Source organism: Limulus polyphemus, unplaced genomic scaffold (assembly GCF_000517525.1).
Source record: "Limulus polyphemus unplaced genomic scaffold, Limulus_polyphemus-2.1.2 Scaffold6201, whole genome shotgun sequence".
In the NCBI taxonomy this organism is placed as follows: domain Eukaryota; kingdom Metazoa; phylum Arthropoda; class Merostomata; order Xiphosura; family Limulidae; genus Limulus; species Limulus polyphemus.
Window position 1 is genome coordinate 26800 of NW_013671811.1, and position 19476 is coordinate 46275.

Consider the following 19476-nt stretch of genomic DNA (forward strand, 5'->3'; position numbering starts at 1 on the left):
TTAAGGAGAATTTGAGATAAAATCATAAATAATATTCAACGTTAAATTGGTACACAATTAAAAACATTTTATTTAGGTTTATCTATGGCCATCAAAAAGTTGACGACTCTACATGATTCGACGTTACAACGTCATAATCAGGAGTGAGGCCATAGATAGGCCTAAATAAAATGTGTTTCTCTTATTTTTTGGATATGGTTGTCATGTTTGTTACCAAATTTGATTAATTATCTCTATTGTAGATGAGAAATTTTTTCTTATGTATTATACGTTACATAGGATACAATTATAAAAAAACCATGCTGTTTATGTAATTTGCTACAGTAGTGGTAACATTATTTTTTCCCCTCTAATGTTTGTATGAAAATATCATCACAAAGACCAGATTGGCCACTAAATGTTGTTTATCTTATCAGTTTCCCTGTACCACTTCAGCTTTGGCTGAGATTCGTCTCTAATTGCATACTTATTTTTTCTTTATTATGAAAATTGTTTTTTTTTCTCTCTCTTCTGTTTAAGTCAAGAAAAGTATTGATTTTTGCTAGAATGCTCCTTGCTCCTCATGTGTTTGTGGAAATAATGACTTTCATGCTCTGTGTTTCCTTTTCAATGTACAGGCAAACCCAGAGAAGTAGTTTCAAGGTTTTTCTTGACTTTAGTAACTTAAATCCTTACTTTGTTTTGTAGACTAGGGTAAAATTTCTTTTTATCTCATAGAGGGTTATATTTAAAGTTTTTCTGTTATTTTGAGCTTAGTATGTTAATAAATAGAAACAAAATCGTAACTTTTTTTTTTCTTCAACAAAGTTTACAGTTATGATTTATTCATTGTGCATGTATTTGATAATATACTTGTTTGTTTTTAGGACCTAATTCAAGTATATTTAAAAACGTTTTGCTATTGTATTGAGTATAAAGTTTTGTGTGATGTAACGTGTTTGGTTAGGCTTAGACGTTTAACTCTATTTCTAGTCAGTTGCTCAGTTGGCTCATGCTTTAAACAGTGAAAAACTGGGAGACAGCACGCTGGTTCGTATATTCTGGCCAAAAGACAAGTACAGACTTTTAAGAGATGATGTGGTGTTACTTGATAGGTGAGATTGATAAGAAATGCGTCAAGTTTTAAACATTGTATGTATATCATAATTTGTTTTCGGACACGATGAAAGATAAAGGCTTTATGTGTTTCAGCGAGCAAGCATCGGTAACTCAATTACCATCATTGATGTTTGTGAATACGACATTAGCTGATCAGAGTTTACTATAGGCTAAACCAACATTGTATTCACAAGCCCTGATGATGGTAGCTGTGTTATTAAAGCTAGTTATCTGAAACAAATAATAAAGATTTTATAATTCTTTATGTCAAATATTTGTTTTTTCCTCCTGATATTGTATATATCATTATTAATTAGTATTTCTAAGATTAAAATACTTTCAAAGAAGTTTTAAAAGACACTAGAACAGGTTATTTTACCTTATCATGGTAAAAAAATTTAGCTGGATAATAAGACAGATATTACCCAAACCCTGTATGCAAAGATTTGAAAAGCATGAAAATAAAGTTGTATCAGAGTTAACAGCATTTGATAACCTTTTAAAAACTGGGAGGTTATTCATTAACTTTGGATTAGCTCAAGTAAGAGAAGAAATTAACATTTACTTTAGTTGATTTTAATTATCAGATTAATTAGCATTGTTCAAGTTCTGTTTAATTCAAAATTAACATCTTGGATGATTTTGTCCTTTTTGATTATTTTTGCGTATCTCGTTTATTTTGTGTTTTGCGCACACATTATTATTAAATTTCTAACTGTTCTAAAGTCTTTAAAGGTCAGAAATAATTGCCCAAGAAATGTTTCATAGAAGTTTCTTATTAATTATTATTATTAATAATATATGTAATCCTTGTGTGGGATGTTACCAAAAGATAATTTCATCAAAATCAAAAGGAGCTCTTGTACATTAATAACTGTTGTTCGTAAATCATGTAAAAGTTAAGATTTACTTATTAAAAGTTTATAGATTGAATACATTGGTCACTAGATCACTGGTTATGACATTTTACTGTTAAACATTCATGTCTCTATATTTGTGTCCCGGGGGATTTACAATGCTAAAATCAGGGGTTTGATTCTCCTCAGTGGACACAGCAGATAGCCTGATGTGGCTATGCTATAAGAAAACACACTGTTTTTATTACACAGTTGCCATAACAACATAAAGATATTAATATGTGCACAAGTATTTACAGGATATCTTAATATTTTTCACAGCCCGGGTGTAGACGTTTCACCAAATCTTGATGATTGGATTGATAAACACTGCTTGGATGCTGATGTATTTGTTCTAGTTGCTAATGCTGAATCTACCTTAATGCTGACTGTAAGTGTGTCTGTGATGTATAGTGCATTGAATATATGTTTTATTGTATCTTACATTGATGTGTATATATTCCCTAAAGTTAATGTGTCAGCTTTTACTTGATTTAGAAACTATTCCTTTTCATAGTTGTGCAGTTATATGGAAAATGTACGTAAAGAACATTTTAGCTTGTATGTTACTTACATTCAGATAAAATTCTATTATTTCTTTAACTCGATGTCACCTTTTGCCTGTTTAAAAATGTAAAAGCTTTCTATAAGTAGTTTATTATCTAAAGAGAAACATTTCTTAGACCAGACTTTTTATTACCAACTGTATTGTATTAAATCTAAACACAAAGTGTCTGGGCTGCTACCAAGGTTTTGTATACATTTCCTGATATCTGGTTAAAGCTTCAGTCAGCCCGGCATAGCCAGGTGGTTAGGGTGCTTTACTCGCAATATGAGGGTTGTGGGTTCGAATCCCCATCCTACCAAACATTCTTGCCCTTTCAGCCTTAGGGGCATTATAACGTGATGGTCAATCCCACCATTCATTGGTAAAAGAGTAGCCCAAGAGTTAGTGGTGGGTGGTGATGACTAGATGCCTTCCCTCTATAGTCTTACACTGCTAACTTAGGAATGCTCAGCACAGATAGCCCTCGTGTAGCTTTGCACTAAATTTGAAACAAACAAACCTTCATCTATATTTTAGACCTCCTGAAGTTAATTTTTTGTTTTTTTTCTATGTGTAGATGTGAGTAGCTTATTTTTTATTTCTGTTGTCACTATATTTTAATAGATCACCCTTACATTCATTTTGAAATAATCTCTGATTTGATACAGTAAATTAGAAAAATTGCAAAAAGCTATAAGTGTCTTATATTGATTGGTTTCTTTAAGCCAGTGGCTCTTGTCAATGAGAATAATTTAGGTAACTAACATGAGTTGATTATAATAAACATACTCTACTAGGTAAGAATTATAAGCAGTTGTAAGTTTGTAATTAATTTACAATGTTTTTTTTTGTTTTGTATGTGTATATTTTGAACATCACTGAAAATAGTGTTAAGTTCTTGAATTCCCTGGTTCTTATTTTTAATTTTTATCTCAGTGCAATACCACAAGCATCATTATGGTATTGCTCGTATTTTTTTTTATAGATTTCATTAATGGTATTGAAATGTGACACTTAGGTGATTCAAGCAGTAATGATAAAATAAATTGGGTTATCTTTTGGTGTAACTCTTAATTTTTGTTTTACCTTTTTTAGGAAAAAAATTTTTTCCACAAGGTCAGTGAGCGCTTGTCCAAACCAAACATCTTTATCCTTAATAACCGGTGGGATGCATCCGCATCTGAGCCAGAGTTCTTAGAAAAGGTAGATTGACCAGTAAATATGAGAGTAATAAGTTAAAGGATTGACCAGTAAATATGATAGTAATAAGTTAAAGACATGTTTCTGCATCTGAGCCAGAGTTCTTAGAAAAGGTAGATTGACCAGTAAATATGATAGTAATAAGTTAAAGACAAAGTAGATTGACCAGTAATAAGTTAAAGACAAGGTAGATTGACCAGTAAATATGATAGTAATAAGTTAAAGACAAGGTAGATTGACCAGTAAATATGACCAGTAATAAGTTAAAGACATGTTGAATTATAATTTTGAGCATTACAATAAAATACTTAATAATATCATATTAGAAATTATTGGTAAAATAGCTTTAACATGCTCTAAAATACAGTTTATATTGATTCGATCTCAAATTGTTATGTGGTTAGTATATCAAGCTGTGAATCATAGGGTCCAGGGTTTGAGATGTGATGCCAGACAAAGTCCCTTGTGGTAGCAGATGCTGCTGACTGGCTGCTTTCCTGATCAGTAGTTCAGAATTAGGAATGGCTATACCTTAACCCTAGGGATCTCTTGCCCTGGCCTGGTAACCTTCACTCACACATGTTATCATTCATGTTGAAAATTCTAAGTCAAAATTACTAAGCTATTTAATCTTTATAATTACATTTTCTTAATACTAACTTAGCTGGAGATTTTCGAATGTTTAATAGAACTTAATAGTTTACTAAGAGGGACTTGTATATTGAATTAAATGAATGAGTGTCCAAGGTAGTCTTCACGGAAGCTTGCAAGTGACAATGTAATGTTTCTAGAGAAACAAAATTGTGAGTAGTGCTATTAAGAGATGCTGGTTATCTCTTTAAATCTTTAGAGACACTTTATTAATTGCTTTTGAAACACGATAAAGTGTACTGAAATAATAATGACAATAGTAGTGATAGATATGAAAGAGTCATGAAATGCAGCCTTATGGTCACTCTCTTATTAGTACGATGCATTATCTATCGGGTGTTGAGTTCATTTTAATTCACCATGCAATTGGCCTCCATGTCACAGATTCTTTTTTCAATTTCACCTTTGGTGAAAAAGAAAAGAAATCTTTAATATATACATATATAATCATTAATTCTCTCTACATGGGCTCGGTCAAATTGACTGATCACGTGACTACTTTGTACTCATTTAAAGTTGTTATAGTTTTGATACTACTAACTTTTAATACCACTCCTAATTAGACCCTGTTCCTTTCCAATAAATATCAGCTCCATACTTCACAGGATACCACTCCTAATTAGACCCTGTCCATTTCAAACAAATATCAGCTCCATACTTCACAGGATACCATTCCTAATCAGACCGTGTTCCTTTCCAACAAATATTGGTTCCATACTTCACAGGATACCATTCCTAATCAGACCGTGTTCCATTCCAACAAATATCAGCTCCATGCATCACAGGATAGCATTCCTGATCTGACTGTGTCCATTTCCAACAAATATTAGCTCCATACTTCACAGAATACCATTCCAAGTCTGACCCTGTCCCTTTTTTATAACATTTTAAACTTATGAAATGCTTTAGAGTATTTTAATACTGACTTGACATGTTTTGATATTATCTATGATAATACTGTGGTCAAGATTACCTACAGCTATTTAACTCCCATTTGAACCCCATTTGTTGTTTAGTATTGTGATGGTCCATTTTAGGACCTTAATATTACATTTGTGTTTGCACTTAATGTAATCTAGCATTGAATGTGCACACCCATTCAGATGTGGGAGCATTATAACTTAAGGGTCAATCCCACTATTCATTTATAAAATAGTAGCCCAAGAGTTATTGGTGGGTACTACTGGCCCTTTGTCTTCTCTTTGGTCAGAAGCTCAAAATTAAGAATGGCAACATTTAACTGTAGTAGGCTTGCCATGAACAAAACAAAGTATTTGTTATATTTCAGGATGTATGAATTTATTGTTGTCTATTGATATTTTTGTATTCACTGTTTACAGTGACGCTTTGTTCATGTAAGTTGAATTTAATTAAATTATGAAACTTCTGTAACATGTTACTAAATCATTGATAGATTTAAAGCTGTTATACAAAATTTGTTTGTAAATTTTTTTTAAGTTTACTGTAAGTTCTCAGAAGATTTCAGTATAAAAAAAAACAAACTTGGTGTATATCTTAAATTGCAATTCTTCTGATTTTTTTCTTTTACCTTGTCATAAAGAACTTTAAAGAGAGTAGGTTTGTTTGTACCTACATATACATATTAAACATTCTAGGTGAGGAAACAACATCTAGATCGCACTGTAGCCTTTTTGGTTGAAGAGCTAAAAGTGTGTACAAAACAACAAGCAGAAGATCGGGTATTTTTTGTGTCTGCACGAGAGATGGTTCAGACGAGGTTGAAAATTCAGCAAGGGTTACCCCCTCATAGTAAGTTACACAGTTTCAGTTTCCTTTTTATATTCTTTGGTTTTGAATTAATTTCTTCCATGTAAAAGGACTAACAATACTATGTATTAACCCCTCTTCCTACTGACAGGTCAAAGAGCTTGTGCCACAACGTTTGAGAGTTATTCCAAAAATTTAATTAAACTTCATTATCAATGTATGTCACTAAAATTGGTATCAAATCATAGTTACAATTCAAATCTTAGTATTATATATGTGTTAGTTTCTTAACTTGAAAGAAAATATAAAAAAAAAAGCTAAATATTCTTTTTTTCTGTGTCACATTGCACCTCCTCCTCTTGTCTTATTGCTCAGTTTATGGTTTGTTACACCTAATATACAGTGTCTATATTGGTTAATGAATTAGAAACTCAAATTTCACACATTGGCAAGTTAGAATATACAACATAAACCTCCCATCATTTTGATTTGCTGAGATAACAATATTGTTAGCAAACCTACCAGTGAAACTCCTCCTACTACTCCATTCTTTTTCGAACCTCTTGTCTACTCGCATCTTCTCTTAAGTATATGTTTGTAACCAATAGGAAGAGCACATTTGACAGTTATTTCTAATTGGACTGAAGGGGAAGCTGTTGTTTCACTGGAAATGTTGAAATCTGTTGACTTAGTCATTGTTCTGAACATAAGTTATATTTTTAACCCACATACAGCATGGGTAGAAAGCCAGGTAAACTACAGTGGTTTTATGTGTACCAGTATAGTAATTTGATAATTTTTTGATTTTCTAAAACACATCTTTGAAATCTACAAAAATTAGTCTTCCCCCTACACTTAAGAAAATAAGCCTTACGGAGAGGCTTAGCAAGTATGACATACGAATACAAATGAATTTTGTAACATCGTAAGTACTAGAAGTCCTTGTTGTTCTGTATATTTTTAATTTATTGTTCTATGTTTTAAAAAAATAACTAAAAAAAAGAGTAAATAGTAATACTATATATACATGTTTATAAGAACTTGCACATCTGTACCGCTAAATTCCAACCACCCCAGGAGGATAACTAACATCCAAATACCCACTAAGTTTATTGGATCAGCTAGAGCTTTGTACAGAGCCATATTTGAAACATTTTCTCCCACTTTTATTACTTTAGACATTTCTTATTGGAACCACTGTATTGTAAACAAGCTGATAAATCCTCTCCCACTGTGTTCTCGGGGGCCAGGATTTTGATGAACTCTATAGAAAATGTCTGCTTATTGTACCACATCTGATTCTTTGCTATTGAAGATGTTGTATTATGGTGTCGTGTATATAGTCTAATGGCAGAAAGAGTAGTTCATTGCTTTATGTTTGGCATGTTTCTACTTCAGCCACTGAGAGTGAAATAAACATAAGAAATAGGTGTGAAAAGGTTAGAGGTAGAACCTCTCGGGAGAAGTACGTTTGAACTTTGTGGTCAATACTATAGAAGAGTACTACTCATTTTTTCATTATACTTTGATGAGTTGTCAGAATCATTTATACTGTTAGGGTGGAGACAATAACAGATAAAATGCAATGTTTTATTGTGGTTACAAGGTCTGTCAGATTGACTGAATGCATATAGAGTTAGAGTAGAGAAAATAATAGATAAGGTATGAAGTTTTAGCGAAAGAAAACATTTGATATTTATTTAGAAGGTTTTAGAAATTATGCAAATATAATTTGATAGTTTTCGGATGAAGAAAATTGTTTTAATTGTAAATTGAAAATCACTTTGCACTCAAAGCAGTTAATACTAACTCCATATATTCCCAGACCAATTATTAGGAAAAATACTTAATTAAAGATTTAGTTTTTTTTTGTCTGCAAAAGGCTTTTAATGTTTACTAAAAGATTGAAAACTTTCATGAAGATACACAAAACATATTAAAAGGTATAGTATGGAAACTCATGGCTACTTTGGGGTCACGAGGTCAGTGTAATCCACCGAGTCCATAGTAAGAGGGTTAAATGAGGAAAAAGTTCAGTTTAATTAAAAGATAAACAGAATTCTTAATATGAGTGATTTTGTGTGCTAACCATGAGTGTCCAGGTGAAGGTCAAAGGGTGCATGTCAGGATCGTGATCTTCTAAAGAGTGCCACTCAACACGGTATTATGTATTTGATGTCAGAGTTATCGACTATTCATTTTATTTTACATTGCTGATTCAGGAACGTTTGTGATAGAGGAGAGTAAATATCAGATGCATTATACAGGAATACTGAAAACAACTGTAGGTATGCATTTCAAAGGTTCTAGTTGTTATGCAATGTGTAAAGTGTACAATGGACAACATATTTTTATTTCTACTATTAACATTACCTTGCTTTCTGACTTTTCAGATTCTGAGTTGGACTGACATCAATTCACAGATGTATCTTGAGTATAAATATTGTAGTAACACATCTGATTTTTTGTGTATAACAGACTTGTACTGTTTATTAAAAGTTTGCCACATTTTGTGAAGATTCTCTTTGTTAACTTCGATTTCTAGTCAACATTAATTCTCCAATATAACTGGACCAACCCCGTGCACATTCTGTTGATGTGCATATATTTGCATATAAACGTTGCATGCTCACACACACAGAGGTTGGACCCACCAAGAAAGATTTAACATAGTATTAGATCTCATGAATCTTCAGGCCAGCAGTAATTCAGTTTAGCAAAGAATCAAAATTTAAACAACAATATTACTCTATTATTCATTTCATGACTACCTACAATTTGCTGTAAAATGTTGGAGCAAGAATACATCATTAAAGACTGGAACCTCCATAATGTTTTGATGAAATGGAGATCTGTCAATTAAGTAGGCTCTGGTAGCTGACTGAAAGCTTCTTTATGCTTAGTAAAACAGTATTCATCAACTCTTTAGTCTGGATAAGTACATTGTTATCATGAGAAATACAACCACCCGAAGAAGGAAGAGGTTGCATCATAGAGTAAACATTGCCTTTTGTTATGGCCCAGTATTCACCAGCAATGTTGTCTCATGGTCATTCATTATATTCACCAGCAATGTTGCCTCATGGTTATTCATTATATTCAACAGGAATGTTGCCTTATGGCCATTCATTATATTCACCAGCAATGTTGCCTCATGGCCATTCATTATATTCACCAGCAATGTTGCCTCATGGTCATTCATTATATTCACCAGCAATGTTGTCTCATGGTCATTCATTATATTCACCAGCAATGTTGCCTCATGGTTATTCATTATATTCAACAGGAATGTTGCCTCATGGCCATTCATTATATTCACCGGCAGTGTTGCCCCATTTTGCATTCTTGTGGCGATCAGTTCATGCTTTAAAATATAGACATGTTTGTAACTAAAATTAATCCTTTCTGTAGTAAGATGTTACTCTTAGTTTATTAGAACCAGTTCAAAATAGAAAATTTAACCATTTAAATCCCTGTTCATAACAAGTGGGTTAATTTGGATTTAGTTAAGCCCCTTTTTTCACTCAAATTAATCATTGATCATATAAACATTTGAAGCACTTTGCAAGCAAAATCCTCTTACAACTCGTGAAGTAATGAACAGGATAACTCACGTTTATATTAAACCATTATTTCTGTATTAGGTTAGTGAAAATTTTAGAATTTTCATTTAAAAGACCCAGCTGAAGGTGAACAGAGGTCATGTTTGCTGTGAGTAGTAAATTAGTGTATATGAATTTATAATTTTTTGTTAAGCCCACTTGTAGACTTCTGTAATTGTTTTTTATATACACTTTAATATTTTCTTTCTCTGATTAAGCGGGAGCACTGGCTGAAGGATTCCAAAATCGCTGCTTTGAATTTCAGGATTTTGAAAGAAAATTTGAGGTAAAATGTAGATTTAACTTTGTGTTATGGAATATTCCTCTAATGTAAAAGTAGAGGATTTATCTACTATTTGTAATCCATAAGATTACCTAAGACTAATTATTTCTTCTTAATAATTTTGTATTACTAGATACTAATTTCAGTAGCTAATCTGTTGCAGTCTTCAGGATAGTTCTGAGAAGGACCGTATTCACAGTGGTTAGGATTTAGTCCTTGGGTTCCTTATTAGAAGGGTTGGTGTGCTATTACCCCTGATGTAGGGAACTTCCCATAAAAACTTGAATAAACTGTTTGAATGTTTCAGTAAAGGGGTGTCCAGTTGTGTTGACCTCTTTGTTGTTAGGTTGACTGAATGTGTTATCAATTAGAAGGAAGCTTCTTTTATCTTTCTCCTACTCGTATGTAGTTCTTATCCCATTGTGTTGTTAATATTCCATTTTATTATATGGTCTTGCCTAAAAAGATTGGCCATTGCAGAGAGATCATTATTATAATTTGTCTGATATGCCCATGAATTTGAGTATTGTTGGATTCTTCTTTTTTTTATTATTGCAGTATACGAGTAATGCATCTCTTAGTAACCATCATGTTAGTATCTGTGTGTTTTAAACACACAGATACTAACATGATGGTTACTAAGACACGTAACTCATACACCACAGGAGTTAACATCATGTGAACTACTGTGATATATTGGTATGTGTCTTAGTAACCATCACCTTAGTATCTGTGTGTTTCATGTTAACTCCTGTGGTATATTGGTTATGTGTCTTAGTAACCATCACCTTAGTATCTGTGTGTTTCATGTGAACTACTGTGGTATATTGGTTATGTATCTTAGTAACCATCACCTTAGTATCCGTGTGTTTCATGTGAACTACTGTGGTATATTGGTTATGTGTCTTAGTAACCATCATGTTAGTATCTGTGTGTTTCATGTGAACTACTGTGATATATTGGTATGTGTCTTAGTAACCATCATGTTAGTATCTGTGGGTTTCATGTTAACTCCTGTGGTGTACGAGTTATGTGTGTCTTAGTAACCATCATGTTAGTATCTGTGTGTTTCATGTTACCTCCTGTGGTGTATGAGTTACGTGTGTCTTAGTAACCATCACCTTAGCATCCGTGTGTTTCATGTGAACTACTGTGGTATATTGGTTATGTGTCTTAGTAACCATCATGTTAGTATCTGTGTGTTTCATTTTACCTCCTGTGGTGTATGAATTACGTGTGTCTTAGTAACCATCACCTTAGTATCTGTGTGTTTCATGTGAACTACTGTGGTATATTGGTTATGTGTCTTAGTAACAATCATGTTAGTATCTGTGTGTTTCATGTTACCTCCTGTGGTGTATGAGTTATGTGTGTCTTAGTAACCATCACGTTAGTATCTGTGTTTCATGTGGACTACTGTGGTGTATGAGTTGTGTGTCTTAGTAACCATCATGTTAGTATCTGTGGGTTTCATGTGAACTACTGTGGTATATTGGTTATGTGTCTTAGTAATCATCATGTTAGTATCCGTGTGTTTCATGTTAACTCCTGTGGTATATTGGTTATGTGTCTTAGTAACCATCACCTTAGTATCTGTGTGTTTGATGTTAGCTCCTGTGGTGTATGAGTTGCGTGTGTCTTAGTAACCATCATGTTAGTATCTGTGGGTTTCATGTTAACTCCTGTGGTGTGTGAGTTACGTGTATCTTAGTATGTAGTGTTGGTATATCTTGTAGTTACTTTGATTTTGGAATAAGTTGTTTTGTAAGTTTTTGGAGTATACAAATATTGAATCGGTATATTTTTATTGGTATGAGACCTTTGTAACAACTAAGTATAACATTAATTTTTTAGGAATGCTTGTCAAAGTCTGCTGTGAAAACGAAATTTGAACAGCACACCCAGCAAGGAAAATCCATTACCACGGCATTGAGGCAAATAATGGATACAGCATTTGAGAATTCTCAACTGACAAAGTAAGTTATAATATATTAAAATAAATGTTTTTATATATTCATTCTCTACATAACTATTTTTCAGTTGTACCATCTATTGTTTGGAACTGTGGTTGTTATTGGTGTGTAGGGATAAATAATTGATTATGTAAGATTAATATTATTTAAATGTGTTTCATTTGTGTGCTGTCTGAAGAGCATTTTTACTGATTATAAACACTAGGTATCTTACAGTAAGCTTACGTGCAATAACAATTAGGTAGTTTAACATAAACGTGTTTTTTAAGTACAGTTTTTTTATTACATTGATAGAAAGGAAAAATTAGAGTTGAGAAAAGAACAGAAAGACAGACTTGAGTTTACACAACAACAGCTCCACCTTTTGACAGATGAAGTGAAACATCAGATTGGACAGTTAGTGGACAAAGTTGAGCAGCAAGTGGCCAAAGCTTTGAATGAAGAAATTCACAGGTTAAACGTTCTTGTTAATGAATTTGAGCGACCCTTCCATCCAGATAGTTTGGTTCTCAGTGTATACAAAAAGGTTTGAGATTATTTTAAGGCTTATTGATCGATTACTTCTGACTAATCAATTATTCTCGTGAGATAAGAACAAAAGAATACTTGTAACACTAAACATTGGGTTTTAATATCATTGGTGGGCACAGTACATATGTAGCTTTAACTTAACAACAAACAAACATAATCGCAATATTTCAATTTCATGGATAGTTGGTATAATTGATAATGGTAATAATCGGATACCCTAATTTCAATTAGTTGATTACTTTATGTGCTGCTAATTAATTGCTCACCTCTAACCCTCACATTTATTATTCAGTTCCTATAACAAGTGTTATAACTTTTTTTTTACTATATTACATGTTTTATTTAGATAAATAGTTCTTAAAAAGATTTGAAAATTTTCAAGCTCAAACATATCTCAATTGCACAATATTTATGCAAATATATAATTAAAATATAAAGTATAATAAACAATCTCAGTATGTTAATGAAGTAGATGAAAAATTTCTAACGGGTGTTTATATTTTATTATCAGGAGTTTTAAGATGTACCATTAAAGCTAAGAATTAACTTCCTGCCATTTTTTATGAATAAACTTAACTAATTCAGAAAGTGGAACAGACATACAGTTTAAGAAGTAATACTGCTGATCTAAAAACAGTTTCAATTTATTGATAACATTACATTCTCTGCTAAATTAATTATGACAAAGTTACCAGTTGTGATAGCAACATTACATTTTAGACACTTTGTTAGGAATCAGAACAATACTACATGAAAACAGAGTCAACGACATTGGTTTTCTTAGAGTTGAGCATGAGGAAAGTACAAACTTTAATATTTTATTGGCATATTTATTGTGTGTCTTCATTATTATGTAGACGTAAACCACGTTTTGTTTATTATTCAGCTTGAAAATAAGTTTTGTTAATAGATCACGTTTTTGTATACTTAAATAGTTTTTCAAGGAAAAAAAAACTAAAGCATATTAAACGTGTGTTTAACTGTAATAAAATCAAATCTAGGAACTACATACCCATGTGGAAGAAGGCTTAGGTAGTAACCTACGAGCTCGTTTATCAAACACCGTAGCTATGAATGTTGAAAGTTCTCAGAAGGAAATGATAGGTGAGTTTTCTTTTTCTACTACACTTCTCCAAATATTCACATATACTTGCTAAGAACCTGTTTGAACAAACTGTTATAATCTGAATGTTACAGTGTAAGAACCCAGTCTACCAAACGTACTGGCTTGTAATGCCTGCGTGTATAGTATTCGTGATGTAAAGTTTCCAGTTCCCACAAGCCCATTGTTACAACAGTAATTGTTGTAGTGTAAACCTTTTTTTTTTCAAGACGGCAAAGCATGGTTAAAATCAGTTATATTTGTCATTAAACATTAATATTAGTATTAGGCCTATTATATTTTTATTGTTCCAACTACTGTTGTGTTTGTTGTATTCTTGCCAGGCCTGATAGACTTTGGATTGAGCGAAATGTGTCATTTAGTGCAGTTGAAATACTATTATTATACACTGTTCTAATTCTTGAAAATCTCTAAGGGAATAGATAAAGAGTGTAGTATTAACAAAAACATAAAAGATCTAATACTAATGTCTGATGAAAATTATAATCATGATTTGCCAGTATGAAAAAATAGGGTTCACAACATATAAATAGCTTTTATCTTAAAAACAAGATCATTCACTTACCCAATATTTTATCTTATTGGTTTGTCATAGTAATCTATGTTTTACGTAGTTAGGTTTATAATGAATGTAAAAACATTAAACAGTCATGAAGCTCAAGAAGAGAATGTATAATAATAATGTGTACAGTAATACGATACTAACCAGAGTGAGTGTGTGATGTGCATGTTGAAACACTTGCACATCAATATTATTCATATATAAAAACAAAGAATATCTTAAACTATGATTAATATTAAATCAAGCTTCAAACTTGTATGGATTTTGTGAACTTGTAGTAGCGTGGGGCTGAATAACAAATAAAAAGAGATTAACATCCTTGTTCAATTATCGTTATTTCAAGCTTCAAACTTGTAAGGATTTTGTGAACTTGTAGTAGCGTGGGGCTGAATAACAAATAAAAAGGGATTAACATCCTTGTTCAATTATCGTTATTTCAAGCTTCAAACTTGTAAGGATTTTGTGAACTTGTAGTAGCGTGGGGTTGAATAACAAATAAAAAGGGATTAACATCCTTATTCAATTATCGTTATTTCAAGCTTCAAACTTGTAAGGATTTTGTGAACTTGTAGTAGCGTGGGGTTGAATAACAAATAAAAAGGGATTAACATCCTTGTTCAATTATCGTTATTTCAAGCTTCAAACTTGTAAGGATTTTGTGAACTTGTAGTAGTGTGGGGCTGAATAACAAATAAAAAGGGATTAACATCCATGTTCAATTCTCGTTATTTGCATACATCTAAGTTCACCTTTTCTCCAAAACAAAAGATTTATACAGTTGTTAGTTGCTCTCAATTCTTTAGTCTCCTGCTGGGACAGTGGTAAGTCTTCAGATTTACACTGCTAAAATCAGAGGTTTGATTCCCCTTGATGGACACAGCAGATAGCTGGATTTGGCTGTGCCATAAGAAAAAAACTCAGTTCTTTAAGTAAGGAATTTAAAAACAATAAAGGATAATATACATTATTTCAAAGTGGAAATCCTTTCATTAGCTTTATTGGTCATCTTTAATTGTACAGGTCTGACATGGCCTGGTGATTAGGGCACTCAACTCTGTGGGTCATGGGTTCGAATCCCTGTCCCACCAAGCATGCTCACCCTTTCATTATAATGTGACAATCAATCCCAGTATTAAAGAGAGTAACCCAAGAGTTGGTGGTGGGTGGTGTTGACTAGCTGCTTTCTCTTAGTCTGTCACCTCAAAATTAAGGACAACTAGTGCAGATAGCTTGTAGTAGCTTTTGTGAAATTTAGTAAACACAAAAGTGATTGTTCATCTAAGTGTTAAATAAGGTTTCACTTGTAAGAAAAATCACTGTATTGATAAAAAGATATACGATTCTCTTTGAAAGGTATACAATATTATGCAGTACCTTATTAATATTCTTATGCGCAAACTTGAATTTTTTAAATAACAGTTTTATTGTCACTAGTAACAAATAAAATGAATCACGAGGTTTTTGTTATTAGTTTTTTTGTTGTATTATATATTCAAAAACCTACACACAGGAGAAAACTAATGTCCAATTATTTAACATCATTAATAGTGCATAACATTTGTTTTATGAATTAAAATGAGTAGTTTTGGATAGCTTCAAGAGGTAAAGATAATTAAAATAGTGGTAGAAGAAATGTGTTTGAGTATCTAGATAGAAGAAAACTTTCAAAATTGATTTCTATCTGTGAGGGAAAATAGAACTCGAAAGATAAAAGCAAGAGTACCATCAAAGTGCTATTGCAGTTGTAATGCTAAATTATGGCCTTAGGAATTAATCAGAAAAAACTTAAAGAGCATACCCAAGAACTAAGTATTCTTGTGCAGGCTACGTAAAGTATGTATGTGATTGTATTACATTTTGAAGTTATCCTCCTTAATCAAAATTCTCATCTACAAACTTTCTTTGATCTGAATAAAATTACATTATCATACATTCTCCGTTAAAAATATAAAACTTATTGTGTATCTTTTTTTTTTTTATTAAGAATATGATTATTTTGATTATCATAAAGAAGTATTTATTACTTAATTTTCTGTTACAATTATTCAAATCAGCTTCACCATTAATTATGAAGTTTTATTATTTATTATGATTTCTCAGTTGGTATAATAAATTGTTTCTGACGTTTTATGATTTGAACTTCAATGAGACCTATAATTTTTAATTATTTATATTATATTCAGTGCATTAAAATACAGAGTGGATTTTAGCAAGCTGCCCCCCATTAAATGAAATAAAACTAAAACTAAAAATTTTTCCTTATGATTAACTTTTATTATTATGATCATTGAATTAGTCTAACATCACAAATGTTCAGTGCTACCCTTGATTCCTGTATGTAAAATTATCAATAATAATAAAAGGGCATGTCTGTGTGTGTGTGTGTGAGTGCCATAGTTTCAAGAGGAAAAACCTAGTAACCTGAAATTTTGCACCCATACTAAGTGGACCCTGAGGGTGTGCACCTGGGTATTATTACTTATCCATGTTCATGCGTGGATGCACATGTGCATCTTTTTTATTCAGGCAAGCTAGCCAAAAACCACATAGACAAAAAGTGATTTCTTATATTACAAATAGAAATCGGAGACAGACACTCTATCTTATTATTATAGACATATAGCCTGTCAAAAATGATGAGGCAAGTACTACCACTGCATAGTATACCCGGTAGTATATCAGTTAGATTAAAAACTTCTAATATATAGAAAAGCCAGTACATTTTGGTAACAGTGCATTCCAACAATGGTTTTATGTCATGTCGCTTAGCAATAAGAGTATAACCTAATATTGTTGTTAATCTATGTACTGAAAGTATGAAATGAAATGTATAAACAATAAAACTGGAAAATTATTTGTTTATTTCTTAATTTAGAGTCTCCATTGATTAAAGAGATTTGTTTTTATTTAAAATTTTGGGGACATAACAGAAAATACCTTAATTCAGAAATGATTTAAATTTAAAATTGGATCAATATTTTTACTTTTACGATAAATTTAATGCACTTGGCTTTAGGCTAGTTGATCCCACACTGCGTCTTTACTTTAAGGATATTATACCAACACTCACTACACTTATAAGGTTTCACGGTCCCCTTTTACCCCCCCGTCAATAAAATCGTAATGTATGCTGAAATTGAAACAGAAAGGCTGCAATTCATTCACATAAACCAAAAGAAGACTATGTCCACCTGCGGGATGCTAAAATAGGTTCAAAATACACACACTGACATAGTCATCTAGAATATATCAACCTAATAACCCGAGCGAAGCTAGGTACTTTTACTAGTTTGAAATAAAACAGAATTAGCATCTTGTAGTCTGTTCTGTATAACTCGTACATATAAAATTTATTGCATAATAAACGTGTGTGTGTGTGTGGAGAGAAACTAGCTTATTTGTATTGTTCTTCTTGGTGGTATTCTGTTAAACTCTGTTTTTCAAAATAATAATTTTTGTGCTTTCTTCAAAAACTTTTGTCATTTTACTACACTTTTCAAGATGTGAAACGTAGTCACATTTTTGGTGAGATCTTTTGTTACAAAACATAGCAAGGTTATTTTAGTGGTCTTTTAAAATATCATGCTAATTTTTGAATTAATCCAGCCACACTATTTGCAGCAAGGATGTCATCTCTGTTACCCCAGGAACACAGACAGCAGATGACAAATATAATGCCTCGGCACAATTTTGAAGTTTTGTATCGACTGAACTGTGACAGTTTGTGCTCTGACTTCCAAGAAGACTTAGAGTTTCGCTTCTCGTTGGGACTTATATCATTAATGAGACGTTTTCTTGGTCCAAAGCACACTAAACGGTCATCAGAACTGGTGAGAATGTGTGAAATGTTTACAATCGTTACTTATTCTTTTAATCACGTGCAATTGCAAGCTTTGTTTTGGATAACTAAATTATATGCAGGAGCAGTTTACTTGAAAAAAATAATTATACCACATTTTCCTTTTTGTAATGTAACTTTTGAAATATTCATAGTTAATTAACATTTCCTGGGTTTCTATAAGAATAGGCATGAAGGTCTATTCGTGAAATTTGCAGTACAAAAAAGTTCTTGTATTTTAAACTGTCGACTTTACCATTAAAGGAGAGAGAGCAGGAAACAAATTTTTTAAAATGTTACATTTCTTTAATGAACTACATATAAGAAATTACATTTACATTACTTGAGGATCGTGTGATTGACATGTGACACACACCCAGAATCTTCTACATTTTTGTTGCTTTAGAGAAATAAACCTAAAGAAGTAATATATTGCTATCATTGTGGAATCACTTCTGTCACAATTGCTTATAAAGAAATGCATATATCGACAGAAGACCAGTTTAGTAATGTAGTTATTGATTCTGTCTCTTTTCAAAGAGTTATTTTTATTCCTTGTTCATAAAACTAGATCCCTCGTCCTGTTGGTAGCACTCCTCAGACACCTAGTAATGAAGTAAAACACTTTATTCAACCGTCAGCCGATTACTTGGCCATAATTCAACGCATAGCTCTTGTGTCACCAACATCTCAGACAGCTGTGGGAACTTTGGCCATTGGAGGATTTGTAAGGAGGATTTTAAAGTTTTATAGCTTCTTTGGATATGTTTTTTTTTTTTACAAACATATCTGTATTAACAATGTAACACTTCATGTATGGTATATCATTACTATATGTTTTTCAGACCCTGATTTGTTTATGAAAATGCTTAGCTTACCCAGGAAACATTATGCTTACTGAGTTTAAAATTTCTGTTAGTTCTCCCAAATAAAAACAAAAAGGTTTTTAAGTATTTATTAACTCTTTTCAGCACCAATTCCGTCCCAGGGACTGATCTCCTGACCATTTTGTGTTTGTTATAGTTTTAATGCTATAACTTTTAAATTAATAAGTGTATCTTCACAAAATTTAGCATTTTTTTTTGCATTTTATTAGTAATTATTACAAAGTTTTAGTATGCAAAATATCAAACTTTTTTTGAACTTTTAAGGTTTCTTAAGTAATGATTTTCTCATGCCTTTTTTTGTTTTCAAATGTTGACTACCCAACTTGCAAAGTAATTTTGATTTTAAGATTAAAAAATACTTTTATTTATCAGAAAATTTTCAAATTTCACATGCAAAATCTTTATTAACTCCAGATAATTACCAAACATTTAAAAAAAACAACAACTTTATATCTTATCTGCTATTTTCACTACTATCTCTATGAGTTGGATCGATTTGGATGACCTTGTAAACATCATAAAAAAAATTAGGAAATGTACATTTTGCACTTTTCATT

General features: G+C 31.9%; 1 protein-coding gene across 1 annotated transcript in view; it reads left to right on the forward strand.

Annotated features, from left to right (window-relative positions):
* LOC106473471 (mitofusin-2-like) overlaps positions 1 to 19476 on the forward strand; it is a 27795-nt gene that overhangs the window by 1506 nt on the left and 6813 nt on the right. Inside the window, exons 3-12 of the mRNA XM_013934150.2 lie at positions 973 to 1094; positions 2277 to 2385; positions 3637 to 3744; positions 6009 to 6162; positions 9941 to 10008; positions 11860 to 11981; positions 12273 to 12504; positions 13511 to 13613; positions 17816 to 18024; positions 18604 to 18759. Of these exons, the coding sequence (XP_013789604.1) occupies positions 973 to 1094; positions 2277 to 2385; positions 3637 to 3744; positions 6009 to 6162; positions 9941 to 10008; positions 11860 to 11981; positions 12273 to 12504; positions 13511 to 13613; positions 17816 to 18024; positions 18604 to 18759 (1383 nt within the window). The remainder of the gene's footprint in view (positions 1 to 972; positions 1095 to 2276; positions 2386 to 3636; positions 3745 to 6008; positions 6163 to 9940; positions 10009 to 11859; positions 11982 to 12272; positions 12505 to 13510; positions 13614 to 17815; positions 18025 to 18603; positions 18760 to 19476) is intronic.